Source organism: Lathyrus oleraceus, chromosome 7, assembly GCF_024323335.1.
Source record: "Lathyrus oleraceus cultivar Zhongwan6 chromosome 7, CAAS_Psat_ZW6_1.0, whole genome shotgun sequence".
Classification (NCBI taxonomy): domain Eukaryota; kingdom Viridiplantae; phylum Streptophyta; class Magnoliopsida; order Fabales; family Fabaceae; genus Lathyrus; species Lathyrus oleraceus.
The window spans coordinates 539,877,058-539,896,509 of NC_066585.1; the positions used below are offsets into that span (position 1 = coordinate 539,877,058).

A 19,452-nucleotide genomic window follows, 5' to 3' on the forward strand; every position below is an offset into this window, starting at 1 on the left:
GTTTAATGACTGTTTAATAATTTCCACAATATGCTTCGTCCTCTTTTTAAGCTCTATCGATTCAAGAAGATGTAGATCAGCACTCAAAAATGTGCCCTCGTCAATAGGACAAGTAACCTGTAAAACATATATGCTAAGGTTAACACAGGGAGGACTTGCAGAGATTCTTTGAAAAACCCAATCAAATATGAATACACACATAAACAACTGAGACATAAAATATGGCAAGAGATAAAGACAGATTTACTGTTCCATTAGTAAAGATAGCATTGACACCGGATTCAGACCCAAGGGCTGTATTGTTAGACCAAACATGTGTATAGTGCACATGATTACAGTCAATTCTAGGAAGGTTCTAGATTCTGTTAGATCTAACTTGTGCACTGCGGCACATGACTAGAGTTAGTTAGAGGAATGATCTAGATTCTGTTTTTCCTAACTTGTGCACTATGCCCAGGATTAGATTCCTAAATACAGCGGTGATTCCCAATGAAATCAATGAAAAACAGAATATTCCAAATAAAATTTAGTTATGAATTCTCTGAAATTTAACAACTACTTTAGATATGTTACCCAACAGATCAAACTACAGCTGACCTGAAAACTAAATTCATGAAGTAATCCATTTACATCTGGCTTCAAAAGCTTCTCCAGAATATCAAGAATAACCTTCATGCAACTGCAGATAACGTTTTAAGATCACAGTTATATTTACTAGAATCAAGATATTAAAATAGAAAAGACAGTAGACAATACCTGTAATAAAATTTAGGCTGTAAAATTGTCCGCTCTACAGGTGTATCTAGATCAAATTTAAGTAGTAAGTGAGTGATATTTGGAGCTGGTCTGCTGATGTTGTCAATTAGAAGCTGCAACATGTAGAAAGTAGATATAAACAGCATTTTAAGATGAAAAAAAGGAAAGACAGAAAACAAACAAATGCAAGGAGTGAAGACGAACTTGCAGAATAAGAATGCCCGGACATCATTGTTATTATTATTATTATTATTTTCAACATTCTGAGATTCTTCTGACCGTGCCTCAAGGCAGGCTGCATAATCTTCTATCAAGCTGTTTGAGGCATTAGATTTTAGCAATAGCTGAACAAGCCCAACCATACGAGAGTTGCACCCAACCAATGACAGTCATCAGGCTAAAAGATAGAAGACTATTTAAAAGAAATGCAAATCAGTATTAACCAGATAATTGAAGCCTTGGCGAAGTAACTTAATCCCACTCGCTAAAGTGATGTCAACGACAAAAAGATGTGTCACGGGCTTCAAATCATCCATTGCTGCATTGGATAAAAACATTCCAAATGATAAGACAAAAGACCAGTGTGTAGGAATGGACCTGTTTATTTTAACATATCAAACAACTTACATCAGTGTGAGATTTTATTTGTCCAAAATATACTTGTTCTTGTAATCTCTGAGTCTCATCATTCAAGGCATTTAGTAGAACTTCCTGTTAAAATCAATTGCAAATATAATTATTAGAGTAATTAAAGTAATACCAAATTTTAGTTTATGAAACTAAAAGTTGAGCACATAAAGCAGACTGAAAGTTAAATAGGACATCAAGCACAGTAATAAAATGAGCCTAACAAATGAAAGTTAAATATGGGCAATTGGTAGCCATTAATATTGCCTTTTCAATTAAAAATGAGCCTAACAAATCATGCCAAAATCAAGAATATGCAGTGGATACTGAAATATATGCTTACAATATAATAGGAGTTTGAGATTTATCTGTCTAAAATCATATCGCAATAAAACACAATTTTTTGTCTGATACTTTTTTCACTAATTTAATGAAAATTCTGTGAAATTTGAAAACCAAGCTTACTTGTAATAGCATTGAAGCTTTAGCACATAGGACTGCATTACTGACAGATGGAAATCCATTGGCAAAAGAGAGAGAACAAAACTCTTTGATATAATAAACCGTTTCATCACTTCAGTAAGTTAGATCAATGGTACTTACTGGCCAAAAACTCATATATATAGGTCATGCATGACTCCAAAAAATCAAAAATCATAGTTGACCTGAAAAATTGGACAACATAAACATTAGTTAAAAGAAGGCCTTAATTAATAAACAAATATCAACAAATGAAATATTTCAATTTGAAGTAAAACAGGTGGAGAATCACCATCAACAAAAAATCATGCATGACTCCAAAAAATCAAAAAACATAGTTGACCTGGAAAATTGGACAACATAAACATTAGTTAACAAAAATAATAATAAAGTAATAAGTAAATAATGATATACATACATCCATTTCAAGCACAACCCGAAGGTTGTGGCTGAGACTGTGATGATGAGACACCTGATACTCCTTTTGCTGCTAAAGACATTTGTTGAAACTCTAAAATAATTAAATAAGCAATTTTTAATAAGGCATAATTATACAACATTACATCATATTTATTAGAAATTCAGTAATAAATTCACCTGTTACAATATCTTCTGAAAGCTCAAAATCTTCCATGAGATTCATATCTTTGAAATAGGTAAAAGAAGGCCTTAACCAATTCTGGATGCAAATTAAAGCCTCGGCCATTTCAGCAGTTAGAGAACTCCTATAGGTTTCTATGACTCTCCTTCTTGTGCTAAAAGCACTTTCAGAAGCAACAGTAGACACTGGTGTGGCTAAAATATCTTTAGCCATTGTAGATAAAATAGGATATTCGATTGAATTACGTTTCCACCACACAAGAATGTCAAAGTTAGGATCCCTTTTGACACACTTACTATAATTATACACCTCAAGCTCATTTTGTTGATCAATCGAGTCTTGCTCCTCTAAATGTTGCTCAAAAGCATCGGCTCTAGCCATAAGTGATGAACAGGCAATAGATGCATTTGTTTCATCATTGGAGACATTATTTCCACCACTACCAAGAGGCTGTATGGAATTATGTTCTTGGTCATAAGCTTGCTTATACCAATTGTAATACCCCAAAATTTACCCTTCATTTTTCCTGGAAGCATACGCTTTACACCTCATGTATGCATTCATTTTTTAGGTCATTTAGCATTTGCATTTCATCATGGCAATCGGAATCGGATCCAAGAAGCTTGAACATCATCCATGACACTTTGTGGGCTCTATTTAGATTATCAGTCAACACAAGGGAAAGACTTGAGTTACTTCCAACAGGGGTCTATTCGTCAGTCAAAACGTTAATCTTGAAGGAGCAAAGATTTGTTCATGAGCTGTCATGCTCGCTAGGCGAAGCCCACGTGTTTTGAAAAAAAAACAAAAAACGAAAAAAAAAACGAAAAACAAAAAAAAAACGGAAAACGAAAAAAATAATAAATAAATAAATAAATAAATCTTGGACTTGGACCTCTCTCATTTGAGCCCACAGGTCCACAAAAATCAGGTTATAAATTCAGAGTTTCAGTGAAACAAAAGGCATTTTATTCCTATTACCCTGTCTGGGAAAAAGATAGTGAGAAAAGAACCCTGGGGAAAAAGATAGTGAGAGAAGAGCTAACAGAGTTCAGAGCAACCTCCAGGCAACTCTGAAAGGTTCATTCTGACTCACACACTTTCAGCTCAAGCAAACCCTAACATTGGTTTGCAAATCCAGCCGTGCCATTTGATTTCAACCGATCTCTCCAATCAGGTTTGCCCTTATTCCCATTACCTTTGTGCTTTGAAGTTAAATACTCTGAATGTTTGAGGTATGATGGATGAATTTCATTAGGTTTTTGCCCACGGGTTCATAATTATGTATGAATGTATAAATAATGCCTTGAATGCTTAATCGTTTAATTTCTGAAGTGTATGCCACAGGGTTTGAGGTTTCTGAAACCATACTGTTATCCATGAAAAACCATACTGTTTTGCTCTAATCTGACTTACGTTTGTCATAGCATGTTTTCTCCTAATCCTTATCTTGTTTCACTAACCCTTTTGTTGAGTTTTTGTGAAGGCTCACATGACTTTTGCAGGGATAGCTCGCTGGATATTCCACTTTGCTTGTGGGATACCATTTGGGAGATTTATTTTGATTGCCTTGTTGGCACATTTACTTTATACATGTTTGTTTTGTATGTGTTCGTATCCCCGCAGGTAGCGCGGTTCCTTCGTCAAGGACTGCCTTTTTGCATGAGCATCCCAAACCCTAACCCTTCATTGATTTTTCTTCTCCTAAACACACGTTTACTCCTTCTACTACAGGTGAGTAAGTCTCCAAAGGTCGAGCATCCGGTAGATTGCGTAGTAACGTCGTCCGCCCCCAAAACATAATCCTTAACCCCATAGTTAGCCGAACTACGGCTTGCTCTGATTCTCATTCCAGATGAGATACGTAGGCATAAGACGCGATGTCTTAGCGAGCATACATCCCCCCAACCCATAGGTCAGCCGAGCTACGAAGACTCTGATTCTCATATTCAGATGAGATACGTATGCAGTGGATGCGACATCCGCGCGAGTCATTTTCATTTAACCCCTTTTTTAGTAAACAGCACAAGATAAACTCACACCCTTTAGACAAGAACTACAAAAGTGGATCCCGTAGAGTACTACGGATGCGTAGGGGTGCTAATACCTTCCCTTCGCATAACCGACTCCCGAACCCAAGATTTGGTTGCGAGACCTTGTCTTTTCCTTTCCTCTTTTCAGGTTTACTTCGAGCGTTTCCTTTCCCTCCTTTGGGATAAATAACGCACGGTGGCGACTCTTCTGTCATTTTCTTTCGTCGGTTGTTTTTTCGCACACTGTATTTTTCAGGTTGCGACAGCTGGCGACTCTGCTGGGGACCCGGTTTCCCTAAGCGAGTCCCTCCTAGCTTTTGTAGTTTGTTTGTTTATTGGGTGTTCATGCTTTTGTACAGTTATTTATTTACCTGCTTTACCTTATTTCATTGTGTACATATCATTGCTGTATCTGTTAGCTGGCTATGGCTGCTTGGTGATCTTTGTGAGATGAGTTCTATACCCGAACTCGAGTGCACTTAGGATAGGAGAATGGCATAGTCTTGTCGACTTGTATGGAGTTATTCCTTAGCAAGTTGACTTGCAAGCCCATTCACTTGGTGGAGGTCATGTTGAGATCAATAATGTCACACAAGTAAGTTGTGGTTAGACATTACTTTTTTCAATATAGACCTTAGAAGCCGAGGACCTTAGTTTACCAAACCCATCTTGGCCTATTCGTAGGACGTAGTGCGAAAGTCGTTCAAGTGTAAGATTTGATACGATTGTTACGCGATACTACACTCATAAGAGTCTCTCTTGAGAATATTTTTGGAATACGAGTAGTCGTTCCTCCGATAATATCCGAAAGATGGGATTATGGCTATGGGAACCTTTTGTAGAACATGTTTGGCAGGTTTAAACCTTAGTACACTCCTTTTGGGTGGTTCTTAACCTAAACTCTATGCTCGTGACTTGCAACAAACCCTTGATTCATGGTTGATCCGATCAGGTATCCTTAATATCAATGAAACTTGGGTGTTGATAAGGTGTAAACCATAATCCACCAAAATGGGTGGTTGATATTAAGGATAACATGATCCATCTCATGACCTTTGTTTGGTGTGCTCTTAATTTCTCTCCCGACAGTGCAACCTGACAGATGTTCAAGCAGATACAGCGATCCTGATTCCCATGCCACTGCACTGCATTCACATCATTTTGCATCACATCATTTTGCATTCATAATCATTCACACATGTTTATCCATTTCTGTGGGGTTTATATCTTCTACTTGATTCTAGTCGGAATTTTCTTGGTTCTCATCAACGGCTTAGTTTTTTTTTTTACATCGTTTATCTATTGAGAGACTGGAATCAAGGGGGTAGAATACCTTTGGAATTGATAAACATGTCATTGCATTTACATATTCATTAGCATGTATTGCATAACAGGTACCACCACAGTGTTCTCAGTTTGTTTGGTGTTCCATCAACAGGATAGCTGACCCAGGCATTCACCGGTACGGTACCCGCAGAAACCAACAGAGAGTAATGGAGAGCCTACAGGCAGAGTTCGCCGAGATGAAAATCCGCATGAATCAATTCATGGATGTGGTTCAAGGGGTGGCTCAGGGACAGCAAGAGCTCAGGCAGATGATACAGAGGAATCCCCCTGCTCAACCAGAGACGGTGACTGATCCTCCAGCTGGAGAGGCTAATGGACCCAATGGACCGGGGCCTATCCCAATCCTACATGTCACCTTCGGTCAACAGCCCGTTCATGATGATCAGGACGATCAGTTCCCCCTACTGCAGGAAGACTTTGGTATGGGTCATGGTGTGGACCCCATGTTTAGAAGATTGGAAGAGAGGTTGAAGGCAGTGGAAGGACAGAATCCTCTAGGAGTAGATGTTGCTGACTTGGGGCTGGTCCCAGGTGTGAGAGTGCCACCGAAATTCAAGGTCCCGATATTTGACAAATACAATGGCAACTCTTGCTCGAAGACCCATGTGCAAGCCTATTTCCGTAAAATGGTTGCATACTCCGATGACGAAAAGTTGCTTATGTACTTTTTCCAGGACAGCCTAGCTGGGGCATCCCTGGAATGGTATATGAGGCTGGACAGAGCCCACATCCGTTGCTGGAGGGATTTGGCTGAGGCTTTCGTGAAGCAGTATCAGTATAATGCAGACATGGCTCCAGACAGAACTCAACTTCAAAATCTGTCTCTTAAAAGCAATGAGTGCTTCAGAGAATATGCTCAACGCTGGAGAGAAACAACTTCCCGTGTTCAACCTCCTATGTTGGAGAAGGAAATGGCTAACATGTTCATGAACACTCTGCCAGGACCTTATTTGGAGTGCCTGGTGGGTTGCAATGCCTCCAATTTTGCTGATGTAGTCTCTACCGGAGAGAGGGTGGAGAATTACCTGAAGATATACAAGACCCAGAGCGGAGATGGATCTTCATCAGGGGTGAAGAAGCCGTTCATTCAGGGACAGAAGGGGAGAGAAGGGGATGCAAGTGCCATATCTTCTTATCAAAACAGGGATAACCGGAGGAATAACTTTCAGAACTATCATCAGCAACCGTATGTTGCGGCTGTGACCATTCCAGCTGCAGCACCACTACAACAATAACAACCACAGCGTCAACCAGCTCAGTACCAACCACAACAACCGGGTAACAGACCCGCCTATCAACCGAGGCCAAGGACGATGGACCGGCGTTTCGACACTCTTCCAATGTCGTACGCTCAGTTGCTTTCTAGGCTTCAACAACTACAACTTGTGCAGTTGCGCACTCTGGCTCCTCCCGTTGGCAGGCTTCCGGTGGGTTACGATGCCAACGCTAGGTGTAGCTTCCACTCTGGGGCACCTGGCCACAATATTGAGAACTGCAAAGCTTTTAAGTACGTAGTTCAGGACCTCACTGATTCAAAGGCCGTTAACTTTGCACCAGCTCCTAATGTCGTCAACAATCCCATGCCCCAGCATGGTGGAGCCAACGTTAACATGGTTGAAGGAGAAGTCAAATTAGTCTCTGCGGTCAACAATGAAGATGGGGATAGTGATTGCGACATCGATAACTAGGTGCGTCCGAGGATCCCGGGTGAAGTTCTCAACAATTGGTCTTCTGAGGAGATTGTCCAAGCCACTTGTCTGGAGGAGTAATTTTCTTTGTTTATTCATGCATATCCAAGTCTTACGTTCCGCCAGGGCGTAATGACTCATTATAGGGCTCATCTATGTGACACTTGCATTTTTTATCATAAATAAAGGACGTCTTTTTGCATTCAAATATTTCGTTCCCTGTCTTTCTATTTTTGCAGTTTTTCAAAAAAAAATGGCAATGTTTTATTTAGTTTCCACTTTTTTTTCTTTCACACTCATAAGCACATACCATCACTCATGCAGATGCACATCACCGGATCCTATTGATAACGGTTCTGCTATGGCTCGCTTCGACTTTGAAAATCCAATCTTTCAAGCTGAAGAAGAGGGTGATGAAGACTGTGAACTCCCTGAAGAACTTACCAGGTTATTAAAACAAGAGGAAAGGGTCATTCAACCACATCAAGAGTCTGTTGAAGTGATTAATCTCGGCACCGAGGACGCCAAGAGAGAAATCAAGATAGGGGCTGCTTTGGAAGATAATGTGAAGAAGGGGTTGATTGAATTGCTGCAAGAGTATGTTGACATCTTCGCTTGGTCTTATCTGGACATGCCAGGGCTTGACACAGACATCGTGGTACATCGCTTGCCGCTCAAAGAAGGTTGTCCTCCGGTCAAGCAGAAGCTCAAAAGAACAAGACCAGAGATGGCTGTCAAGATAAAGGAAGAAGTGCAAAAACAGTTGGATGCAGGGTTTCTAGCAGTCACAAATTATCCGCCATGGGTTGCAAATATCGTTTCAGTACCTAAGAAGGATGGAAAGGTACGGATGTGTGTTGACTACCGGGATCTGAACAGGGCTAGTCCTAAAGATGATTTCCCCTTACCTCATATTGACGTTTTGGTGGATAACACGACTCAGTTCTCGGTATTCTCCTTCATGGATGGCTTTTCTGGCTATAATCAAATTAAGATGGCACCAGAAGACATGGAGAAGACAACATTCATAACCCCATGGGGAACCTTCTGCTACAAGGTGATGCCGTTTGGTCTGAAAAATGCCGGAGCAACATATCAGCGAGCGATGGTGACTCTGTTCCATGATATGATTCATCATGAAATCGAGGTTTATGTTGATGATATGATTTCCAAATCTCAGACAGAAGAAGAACATTTGGTGAATTTGCAGAAACTGTTTGAGCGTTTGAGGAAATTCAAGCTGAGGCTTAATCCAAACAAGTGTACTTTTGGGGTGAGATCTGGAAAACTACTGGGTTTTGTTGTTAGCGGAAAAGGGATTGAGGTGGATCCGGCCAAAGTGAAAGCGATACAGGAAATGCCTAAGCCAAGAACAGAGAAACAAGTCTGTGGTTTCTTAGGGAGGTTGAACTACATTGCAAGGTTCATCTCTCACCTAACAGCCACGTGTGAGCCAATATTCAAATTGTTGAGAAAAGATCAGGCTATCAGGTGGAATGATGATTGTCAAAGGGCTTTCGAGAAGATAAAAGAGTATTTCCAGAATCCTCCTATCCTTGTGCCTCCGGTCCCAGGGAGACCGCTATTTATGTATTTGACAGTACTGGACAATTCCATGGGTTGTGTTCTCGGTCAACACGACGAGACAGGTAGGAAAGAGCATGCCATCTACTACCTGAGTAAGAAATTCACAGATTGCGAGTCGAGATACTCAATGCTTGAAAAAACATTTTGTGCACTTGCATGGGCTGCGAAGCGATTGAGATAATACATGCTGTCTCACATAACCTTACTGATCTCCAAAATGGATCCAGTCAAGTATATATTTGAGAAGCCAGCTCTCACCGGAAGAGTTGCTCGTTGGCAAATGGTACTAACAGAGTACGACATCCAGTATACTTCCCAGAAAGCCATCAAGGGGAGTATTCTGTCAGACTATCTTGCTCAACAGCCGGTTGAAGATTATGAGCCGATGAAGTTTGATTTTCCAGATGAAGACATCATGTTCCTCAAGATGAAAGGCCGTGAAGAGCCAGTTGTTGAAGAGGGACCTGATCCAGACGAAAAGTGGACTTTAATGTTTGATGGGGCCGTCAACGCCAGAGGAAGTGGAATTGGTGTTGTCATTACAACTCCGAAAGGTGCCCACATGCCTTTCACCGCTCGTCTGACTTTCGAGTGCACCAATAATGAAGCTGAGTATGAAGCCTGTATCTTGGGTATTGAGCAAGCCATTGATTTGAGAAGCAAGACTCTGGACATATTTGGAGATTCAGCTCTGGTGATCAATCAAGTGAATGGTGATTGGAACACTCTCCAGCCCAATCTGGTCCCCTACAGAGATTACACGAGAAGACTGTTGACTTTCTTCACAACAGTAAAGTTGTATCATATACCTCGTGATGAGAACCAGATGGCAGATGCTCTTGCTACTCTATCCTCCATGATCACGGTGATCCGTTGGAACCATGCTCCCAAGATCGACGTGATGCGCCTTGATAGGGCCGCGTATGTGTGTGCTGCTGAACTGGTAGTTGATGACAAGCCCTGGTATCACGACATCAAGTGCTTTCTGAAGAATCAAGAGTACCCTGCAGGGGCATCCAACAATGATAGAAAGACTTTGAGAAGATTGGCAGGCAGTTTCTTCTTGAACAAAGACGATGTGCTGTATAAGAGGAACTTCGACATGGTTCTGCTTAAATGCGTGGAAAGACACGAAGCAGACATGTTAATGCAGGAAGTTCATGAAGGCTCCTTCGGTACTCATGTCGGCGGACATGCAATGGCTAAGAAATTGTTGAGAGCAGGTTATTACTGGATGACCATGGAATCTGATTGTTTCAAATATGCTCGGAAGTGCCATAAATGCCAGATTTATGCTGATAAGGTGCATGTGCCGCCGAATCCTTTGAATGTGATGTCTTCGCCACGGCCTTTCGCTATGTGGGGCATCGATATGATTTGAAGGATTGAGCTGACCGCTTCCAATGGGCATCGCTTCATCCTTGTTACCATCGACTATTTCACCAAGTGGGTCGAAGCAGCGTCATTTGCGAAGGTCACCAGACATGTGGTTGCCCGATTCATCAAGAAAGAAATCATTTGTCGCTATGGGATTCCCGAAAGAATCATTACTGATAATGGTTCTAATCTCAACAACAAAATGATGAAGGAGTTGTGCCGGAACTTCAACATTCAGCATCACAATTCTGCCCCTTACCGCCCTAAGATGAACGGTGATGTTGAAGCGGCAAATAAGAACATAAAGAAGATTGTGCAGAAGATGGTCGTTACATACAGAGATTGGCATGAGATGCTACCCTTCGCCTTGCATGGGTACCGTACTTCAGTACGTACATCGACCGGGGCAACCCCTTACTCCCTTGTGTATGGTATGGAAGCAGTCCTATCTGTTGAAGTGGAGATTCCTTCTCTAAGAGTCTTGTTGGATGTCAAGTTAGACGAAGCTGAATGGATTCGGACAAGGTTCAATGAGTTGAGTCTTATCGAAGAGAAGCGAATGGCAGCCATTTGTCATGGGCAGTTGTATCAAAGTCGGATGAAGAGAGCCTTTGATCAGAAAGTGCGTCCTCGATGCTTCCAGGTCGGAGATTTGGTGTTGAAAAGGATCCTTCCTCCTCAAACAGATCACAGGGGCAAGTGGACTCCTAACTATGATGGACCGTATATTGTCACCAAGGTTTTTGATGGTGGGGCCTTAATGCTTGCAACGATGGATGGTGAAAACTTCACTTCCCCGGTGAACTCAGACGCAGTTAAAAAATACTTCGCATGAAATAGACCCGCTGGACAATAAAAAGAGTAGTCCAGGCAAAAATGGGCATCCCGGCGAACCAAGAAAATGAAAAAGGTTCGGGCAAAAATTAGGGATTAAAAGTGAAAAGATTGTACACCCGGTAAGTTAAAAACCTGAAAAGGCAACTTAGGCAAAAATGGGTATCCCGGTGGATTGAAAACCCGAAAAGGGCGATCCAGGCAAAAGTTAGGGATTAAGCGAATGACTGCGTTTTGAGTAGTTCTGAATCTCATCTCGTGTCAATGACCGGAAACTTTTGAAGGATAGGAAACAGTCCAATCACTCTTTCAGAAAGCTGATCATCTGGAGGATCTTGAAGACGAGCAAGTCATGGCAAGAATTGGAACCCAATAGAAATCCATTTCACATTGCCATTAGATTAATGTTTGTTTTTATCTGTTGCGCGATTACCTCTTTCCAGGGATTGCTTCCTGATGTAAATGCCTATTCAGAGGCCGTTCAATCAATAAAATCATGTTATTCAGTATATCTCTGTTTTCACTTTCATTTTTCTGTTTTGTTTGCAAAAATGACGTCCGAATTTTTTGATAAACATTGCATCATGACACATAAGAGCTTTACAGGTACATGCTTAATAAACATTTAAAATTGCTGTAAATTTTAAGTGCTTTGGATCGTCTATTCAGAACAGGTACCCTCGGGGCATTTCCTTAAAATCCCCTGCAGATGATCGTGAATGTTTTCCCCCAACAGACGAATTCGGTATCTTATCCCTGCAGAGCTGATCAGAGCGTGGGATTCTTCAATCCCCACCAGGTTCTCACCACTGTACCTCCCCCCAAGCGGTGGTTTCAGATTATGCACTCCCCAGTAGAGTTGACAATGTCAGACTATATACCCCCAGCGGAGTTGACAGTGCCAGACTGTATCTTCCCAGCAGAAGCGGTTGCTCCTCAGGGTTCGATGCCAGATCGATGATCTCGACGCCAGATCCATGGTCTCTTTCCTTGAAGCAGAATCTCGGTACCGTATCGGTGACCCAGTCAGAGCCTCAGTATTTTGTTGTTTGCCAGAACACAGTGTGGCAGATCATTTCCCCACAAAGTTCTTTGTGCTGTGCATCTCCAACAGCCTTTCCAGGATCCAGAAGATGGTGATCATTTCCCCAGCAGATCCCCTTGCCTCAGCTTGGCATTCTACCCAGCATTTCGCATCCCTGCATGTAGAATCATATTGCATTGCATCCTCCCAAATCGCGTAGCATTTCCATTTTCATGGAGCATTACGCCATTGAAAAATTCAAACATACGCATGTAAGCATAAAACATTCTCGGTATCCCAAGTGATAAGCCAAAAGTTGTTTCCAGTACTCAGACTGAAGATTGTTCATGACTTACCTTTGTTATCCCCAGCAAGTGTCATTGGCCCATGCGCCGCCTCTATTATCGTTCCCTATTTCTACCGATGCTGACAGGCATGAAGTTTCCGGTATTCAGACCGAAGTGGCGTTCAGGCCAGTTTTCCGATGTTCAGATCGAAGAAGTTTCCGACGTTCAGGTCGATGCAACTTGTGGCGTTCAGGCCAGTTTTCCGATGTTCAGATCGAAGAAGTTTCCGACGTTCAGGTCGATGCAACTTGTGGCGTTCAGGCCAGTTTTTCGATGTTCAGATCGAAGAAGTTTCCGACGTTCAGGTCAATGCAACTTGTGGCGTTCAGGCCAGTTTTCCGATGTTCAGATCGAAGAAGTTTCCGACGTTCAGGTCGACGCAACTTGTGGCGTTCAGGCCAGTTGTCCGATGTTCAGATCGAAGAAGTTTCCGACGTTCAGGTCGATGCAACTTGTGGCATCCAGGCCAATTTTCCGATGTTCAGATCGAAGAAGTTTCCGACGTTCAGGTCGACGCAATTTGTGGCATTCAGGCCAGCCCCTCGATGTTCAGACCGATATTAATAATCTCATATCTCCCGATGTTCAGATCGAAGTCATTTCCAGTATTCAGACTGATGAGCGGCATTCAGGCCATGGTTATTTCTGTGTTACCATTTATTTTGGTATCCAGGTTAACATTCTTTTTCGGTATTCAGACTGATGAGCGGCATTCAGGCCATGGTTATTTCTGTGTTACCATTTATTTTGGTATTCAGGTTAACATTCTTTTTCGGTATTCAGACTGACTCTCACCGTACCAGACGGATTCTTCTTTCAAGACCACCTCTTTGCCGATTCTAACAGGCATTGTTACTTCACTTCACTTCAGTGCAAATTTTCGGGCTTTTATTGTATTCAATCCCTTGATACCTCGAAAGCACGAAAGCCGCTGCTATCTTCTTTCCAGGTCTCCAGTTGATTGAATAGGGGCAGCTGTAATACCCCAAAATTTACCCTTCATTTTTCCTGGAAGCATACGCTTTACACCTCATGCATGCATTCATTTTTTAGGTCATTTAGCATTTGCATTTCATCATGGCAATCGGAATCGGATCCAAGAAGCTTGAACATCATCCAGGACACTTTGTGGGCTCTATTTAGATGATCAGTCAACACAGGGGAAAGACTTGAGTTACTTCCAACAGGGGTCTATTCGTCAGTCAAAACGTTAATCTTGAAGGAGCAAAGGTTTGTTCATGAGCTGTCATGCTCGCTAGGTGAAGCCCACGTGTTTTGAAAAATAAATAAATAAATAAATAAATAAATAAATAAATAAATAAATAAATAAATAAATAAATAAATAAATAAATAAATAAATAAATCTTGGACTTGGACCTCTCTCGTTTGAGCCCACAGGTCCACAAAAATCAGGTTATAAATTCAGAGTTTCAGTGAAACAAAAGGCGTTCTATTCCTATTACCCTGTCTGGGAAAAAGATAGTGAGAGAAGAACCCTGGGGAAAAAGATAGTGAGAGAAGAGCTAACAGAGTTCAGAGCAACCTCCAGGCAACTCTGAAAGGTTCATTCTGACTCACACACTTTCAGCTCAAGCAAACCCTAACATTGGTTTGCAAATCCAGCCGTGCCATTTGATTTCAACCGATCTCTCCAATCAGGTTTGCCCTTATTCCCATTACCTTTGTGCTTTGAAGTTGAATACTTTGAATGTTTGAGGTATGATGGATGAATTTCATTAGGTTTTTGCCCACGGGTTCATAATTATGTATGAATGTATAAATAATGCCTTGAATGCTTAATCTTTTAATTTCTGAAGTGTATGCCACAGGGTTTGAGGTTTCTGAAACCATACTGTTATCCATGAAAAACCATACTGTTTTGCTCTAATTTGACTTGCGTTTGTCATAGCATGTTTTCTCCTAATCCTTATCTTGTTTCACTAACCCTTTTGTTGAGTTTTTGTGAAGACTCACATGACTTTTGCAGGGATGGCTCGCTGGATATTCCACTTTGCTTGTGGGATACCATTTGGGAGATTTATTCTGATTGCCTTGTTGGCACATTTACTTTATACATGTTTGTTTTGTATGTGTTCGTATCCCCGCAGGTAGCGCGGTTCCTTCGTCAAGGACTGCCTTTTTGCATGAGCATCCCAAACCCTAACCCTTCATTGATTTTTCTTCTCCTAAACACACGTTTACTCCTTCTACTACAGGTGAGTAAGTCTCCAAAGGTCGAGCATCCCGTAGTTAGCCGAACTACGGCTTGCTCTGATTCTCATTCCAGATGAGATACGTAGGCATAAGACGCGATGTCTTAGCGAGCACACATCCCCCCAACCCATAGGTCAGCCGAGCTACGAAGACTCTGATTCTCATATTCATATGAGATACGTATGCAGTGGATGCGACATCCGCGCGAGTCATTTTCATTTAACCCCTTTTTTAGTAAACATCACAAGATAAACTCACACCCTTTAGACAAGAACTACAAAAGTGGATCCCGTAGAGTACTACGGATGCGTAGGGGTGCTAATACCTTCCCTTCGCATAACCGACTCCCGAACCCAAGATTTGGTTGCGAGACCTTGTCTTTTCCTTTCCTCTTTTCAGGTTTACTTCGAGCGTTTCCTTTCCCTCCTTTGGGATAAATAACGCACGGTGGCGACTCTTCTGTCATTTTCTTTCGTCGGTTGTTTTTTCGCACACTGTATTTTTCAGGTTGCGACACCAATCATACAACTTTTGTAAATTATCTTTTATAGATTTTACCAAGTCACTACCAAACTTTGATCCAACTCCATACATGTCCTTAAACGCCCACTCAATGGAACTCAACTTGTATCTTGGATCAAGAATAATACCAAAATATATCATCTTGTTCATCTTATCAGGACTTCCCCAATATCTATTATATTTTTCCATCATATCTCCACCCACACTTGCAAAAAAATCATTTAAGTTCAAAGTGGCTTGCTTTAACTCACAATAAATGGCAGACACTTGGTGAAAACAAGTATGCAAACTCACATTTTGAGAGGTGGAAAAAGTCTTAGTTGCTTCATAGAATAACTTTAGGAAAGCGCTAAAAGCCCTAGCAATGTCCCAATCATCATTACTAGGGGGATTACCTTTTCCAAAGAACTCCCTATAGCTCGACTCTTCATCCTCAAGCTTTTCAAAAGCGAGTTGAAACTTCTCCGCAACCTCTAGCATTAAATATGCCGCGTTCCAACGAGTTGAAACATCAAGACATACTAATTTTTTGCAAGTTATTCCAGCAAATTCAATGCATTCTTTAAACTTGGCTGCCCTATGAGGTGAGGACTTAACAAATCTAACAGCATCTCTAACACTAGTTACAGATAAATGTTTATCTTTCAAACCCTCATTTACCACCAAGTTCAAAATGTGAGCTGAACACCTCATATGAAAACACTCTCCATCCCCCATTAACCCATTCATATTTGCTATTTTTCTCTTTAGATATGTCACAGCAACATCATTTGAAGTGGCATTATCAACAGTTATGGTTGACACATTCCTAATTCCCCAATCCCTTAACACTTCTTCAATCTTCCTACCTACAGTTTCACCTTTGTGGTTTGGAATTACGGTAAAGCTTATAATTCTTTTTTGATACTTCCATTCGTTATCCACAAAGTGTGCCGTAAGGGTCAAGTAGTTGAGATTTTGTATAGAAGTCCAGCAATCAGTAGTAAGTGTTACCCTATTGCAATCAGACTTAAAAAAGGCCTTTAACTTTTGTTTTTCATCCAAGTATAGCTGAAAACAGTCCCTAGCTACCATACGCCTAGATGGGGTGGTAAATTGGGGCTGCATTACTTTGGAATAAACCCTTCACCCTCTACTGCACTAAATGGCTGCTCATCTAGAACTACAAAAACTGACAAAGCACTTCTACAAGCTTTCTTGTCAAATCTAGAGCTAACTTGAACCAGTTTACCATCTACACTTGGGTAGGTTAGAATAGTTTGTGTGGAGTCAGTTGACACGACAAAGGGCTTCTTAGAACATTTTAAAATATGGTGGTTCAAATTAGTGGTGTCGTGAGTCCTAGGGTCACACAAGTATTTTTTATGGCAGTGTTTGCAGGCTGCAGTGGGTGCATCAACTAGGTCATCGGGTAATCTAATAAAATGTTCCCAGCAAGCAGATGTTTGCCTAGAACCACTTGCACTAGATTTCCTCTTCTTTATAGGTTGCATAGCTGAACCTACTTCATTAATTGGTAGATTTTGATTAGGCTCACCAGTCACTAAAATAGCGAAGGAGCCAATCAAGAACTACCAATCAACAAATAACGGTTCCAATTCATAAAACAGAGACAACAATAGAAGTGCTGGCAAATAGCAGTGATAGCACAGTGCTGGCAAATAGCAGTTATAGCAATAGCAGTTATAGCAGTATACATAGCAGTTATGCATAATAGTAAATAGCAGTAAATAGCAGTTGTGCATAGCAGTTATACATAGCAGTAAATAGCAGTTATGCATAACAGTAAATAGCAGTAAATAGCAGTTATGCATAGCAGTTATACATAGCAGTAAATAACATTTATGCATAAAAGAACAGTATACATAGAAGTATACATAACAGAACAGTATCCACATGAATCCACATTTTTTTTTATAAATAATTAATTTACAAAGTTGAAATCCTTGACACTCAACCCCCCAAATCCACATGAATCCATTAAACTGAAGGACGTGTACTGAAGAATGGCTTAGTTTCGTATCTTGTTTCTATGAATGACAATTATTTAAATATCTCATGTTTTAAATTTCAAATCTAATCATGCATATCCTCATTTTCAACTTATACCATCTCAATGTTTTTTATGACTTTGAAAAATCATGCAATGCACGAGATACCTTATAAACCAACTAAAACAAAAAGCCAAAGTTGAGGCATATTAGTATAAAAACGCATAAACCTATGCAAATCTTCTAATGCCATAGCAAAATATTACATACTTCTCAAAACAGTGACTTAACAGTCCCAATTCATATGCAATTCATATTCAAAACAGTGACTTCTCAAAAAAGTGGCTTAACAGTCCCAATTCTCAAAACAGTGACTTAACAAGCCCAATTCATATAGCAGTTATATAGCAGTTATATAGCAGTCCCAATTCATATAGCAGTCCCAATTCATATAGCAGTCCCAATTCATATTTCAAAGACACGAAGTTATATAGCAGTCCCAATTCACATAGCAGTTATATAGCAGTCCCAATTCATATAGCAGTTATATAATAGTCCCAATTCATATAGCAGTCCCAATTCATATTTCAAAGACACGAAGTTATATAGCAGTCCCAATTCATATAGCAGTTATATAGCAGTCCCAATTCATATTTCAAAGACACGAAGTCAAATACACTTACAATTGCATTGCTCTAAGACTCTTTCCGTGCTACTTTGACGTTGATCCATCTATCCAAATCAAATATCAATAACATCAATAACATCATTAGGTAATACATATTGTTGCCATCAATGTATTAATGTAAAATTTATAAACAATTAATGGAAGGGTTATAATACTGCACTATTTTAAAACCTATTTTACACACAATAATACATGGCACACCTCCTTTCTCATGGACAGTGGGTAACCAATACACCATATGAAGTAATGAGTAAGACTTAAATTGTTTTCAATCATATGAGTTTATTAAGAATTAAAAAGAAACATGTAAGACTTTTGGTAGAAACATGTAAGACTATGATACCTTATTTGTTTAATTTGCCAAGGCAAGACTAGCCACTGATATGAGAACTGAAATATCACCTGCAACTATAACCAGTTTAATTGTTATTAATAGCGGATCGCAGAAAACCGGATACATGAAATATCACATAACATAGCAGGAAAAAAACTGACATAAAACTCAATATTTCTAACATAAACTAAAAAAGAAACCGACATAAAACTCAATATTTCAAACAACTAACAAAGTATAATGTATAGTAGCTTATGTTGCGGGAAAGAGATGAAGGAACAGAGTGAAAACAGAGCAAAATCATGAGTTGTGTCTTTACCTAAGTTCCAAAAATCATGGTTCATGCAGGGGTAGCAAAAGTCACATTCCAGTTTCGAAAGATCAACCCAAAGTAATCAAATATTATGCACAAATCAAGTTTTTAAGTTAGAGAGTTAGAGAGAACAAAGAGATTCATCGAAATAGCAACAATATAAGCAAAAAAAACACAAACTCTAATCATCTGTAGAGTGAGAGAACTGGTCCAAAGCCTTTAATCACCTGTAACAACAACAATCATCATTAACCCTAAATTAAAAACCTTAGATTCAGAAACCCTAATTAAAAAATCCTAACTAAGAGTGATTTAACGGAGAGTGTGTGAAAACATTAGAGAATATGGGAAGGAAACAATTAATCACATTGTAACTGGAATGAAAGAGTGAAAGATCTGGAACGAGTGGAGTGAGGGAACGAGTGGAGTGAGGGAACGAGAGAGTGAGAGAATATGGAAAGGAAAAACGAGAGTGAGAGAAGTGAGAACAAGAGAAATCTATGACAAAACGCTGTGTTTCGTAGATGGGCGGGTCTGGGTACCCGTGGGTCCATTTTTGGTACCCGACCCGTTCTTTTGAACCCCCTGTAACCCGGTTGACCCGTTGGCCCGATCCAACTCGCCCAAATTCTTTTTTTTTCCGGGTTTCACCGGGTTGGGCCGGGTGGGCGGTTTATGTCCACCCCTAT

At 40.4% G+C, this 19,452-nt stretch overlaps 1 protein-coding gene and 1 long non-coding RNA gene across 2 annotated transcripts; both read right to left on the minus strand.

Moving 5' to 3' along the window:
• Positions 1-1,855: 1,855 nt before the first annotated feature.
• On the minus strand, positions 1,856-2,580 carry LOC127107149 (uncharacterized). The gene is made up of 4 exons (XR_007795640.1): positions 2,461-2,580; positions 2,282-2,374; positions 2,156-2,206; positions 1,856-2,048 (listed from the first exon to the last, which is right to left on the minus strand). It is a non-coding gene; the product is annotated as an uncharacterized LOC127107149 (long non-coding RNA).
• Positions 2,581-2,598: 18 nt separating this feature from the next.
• On the minus strand, positions 2,599-17,136 carry LOC127104873 (zinc finger BED domain-containing protein RICESLEEPER 2). The gene is made up of 5 exons (XM_051042018.1): positions 17,088-17,136; positions 16,548-16,980; positions 15,474-16,431; positions 2,774-2,914; positions 2,599-2,658 (listed from the first exon to the last, which is right to left on the minus strand). The coding sequence occupies exons 1-5, from the start codon at positions 17,134-17,136 to the stop codon at positions 2,599-2,601; spliced, it is 1,641 nt and encodes a 546-aa protein (XP_050897975.1).
• Between the last annotated feature and the right edge of the window lie 2,316 nt (positions 17,137-19,452).

Excerpts from the sequence above, each read along its gene's own strand:
- LOC127104873 (XM_051042018.1), bottom strand. The coding sequence starts at position 17,136 with ATGTATACTGCTATAACTGCTATTGCTATAACTGCTATTTGCCAGCAC. Across the intron at positions 2,915-15,473 it reads CAAAGTTTGGTAGTGACTTG|CCTCTTGGTAGTGGTGGAAA; the intron begins GTAAAATCTATA and ends AATTCCATACAG. Across the intron at positions 2,659-2,773 it reads ATCAACAAAATGAGCTTGAG|CCACACCAGTGTCTACTGTT; the intron begins GTGTATAATTAT and ends AAGATATTTTAG.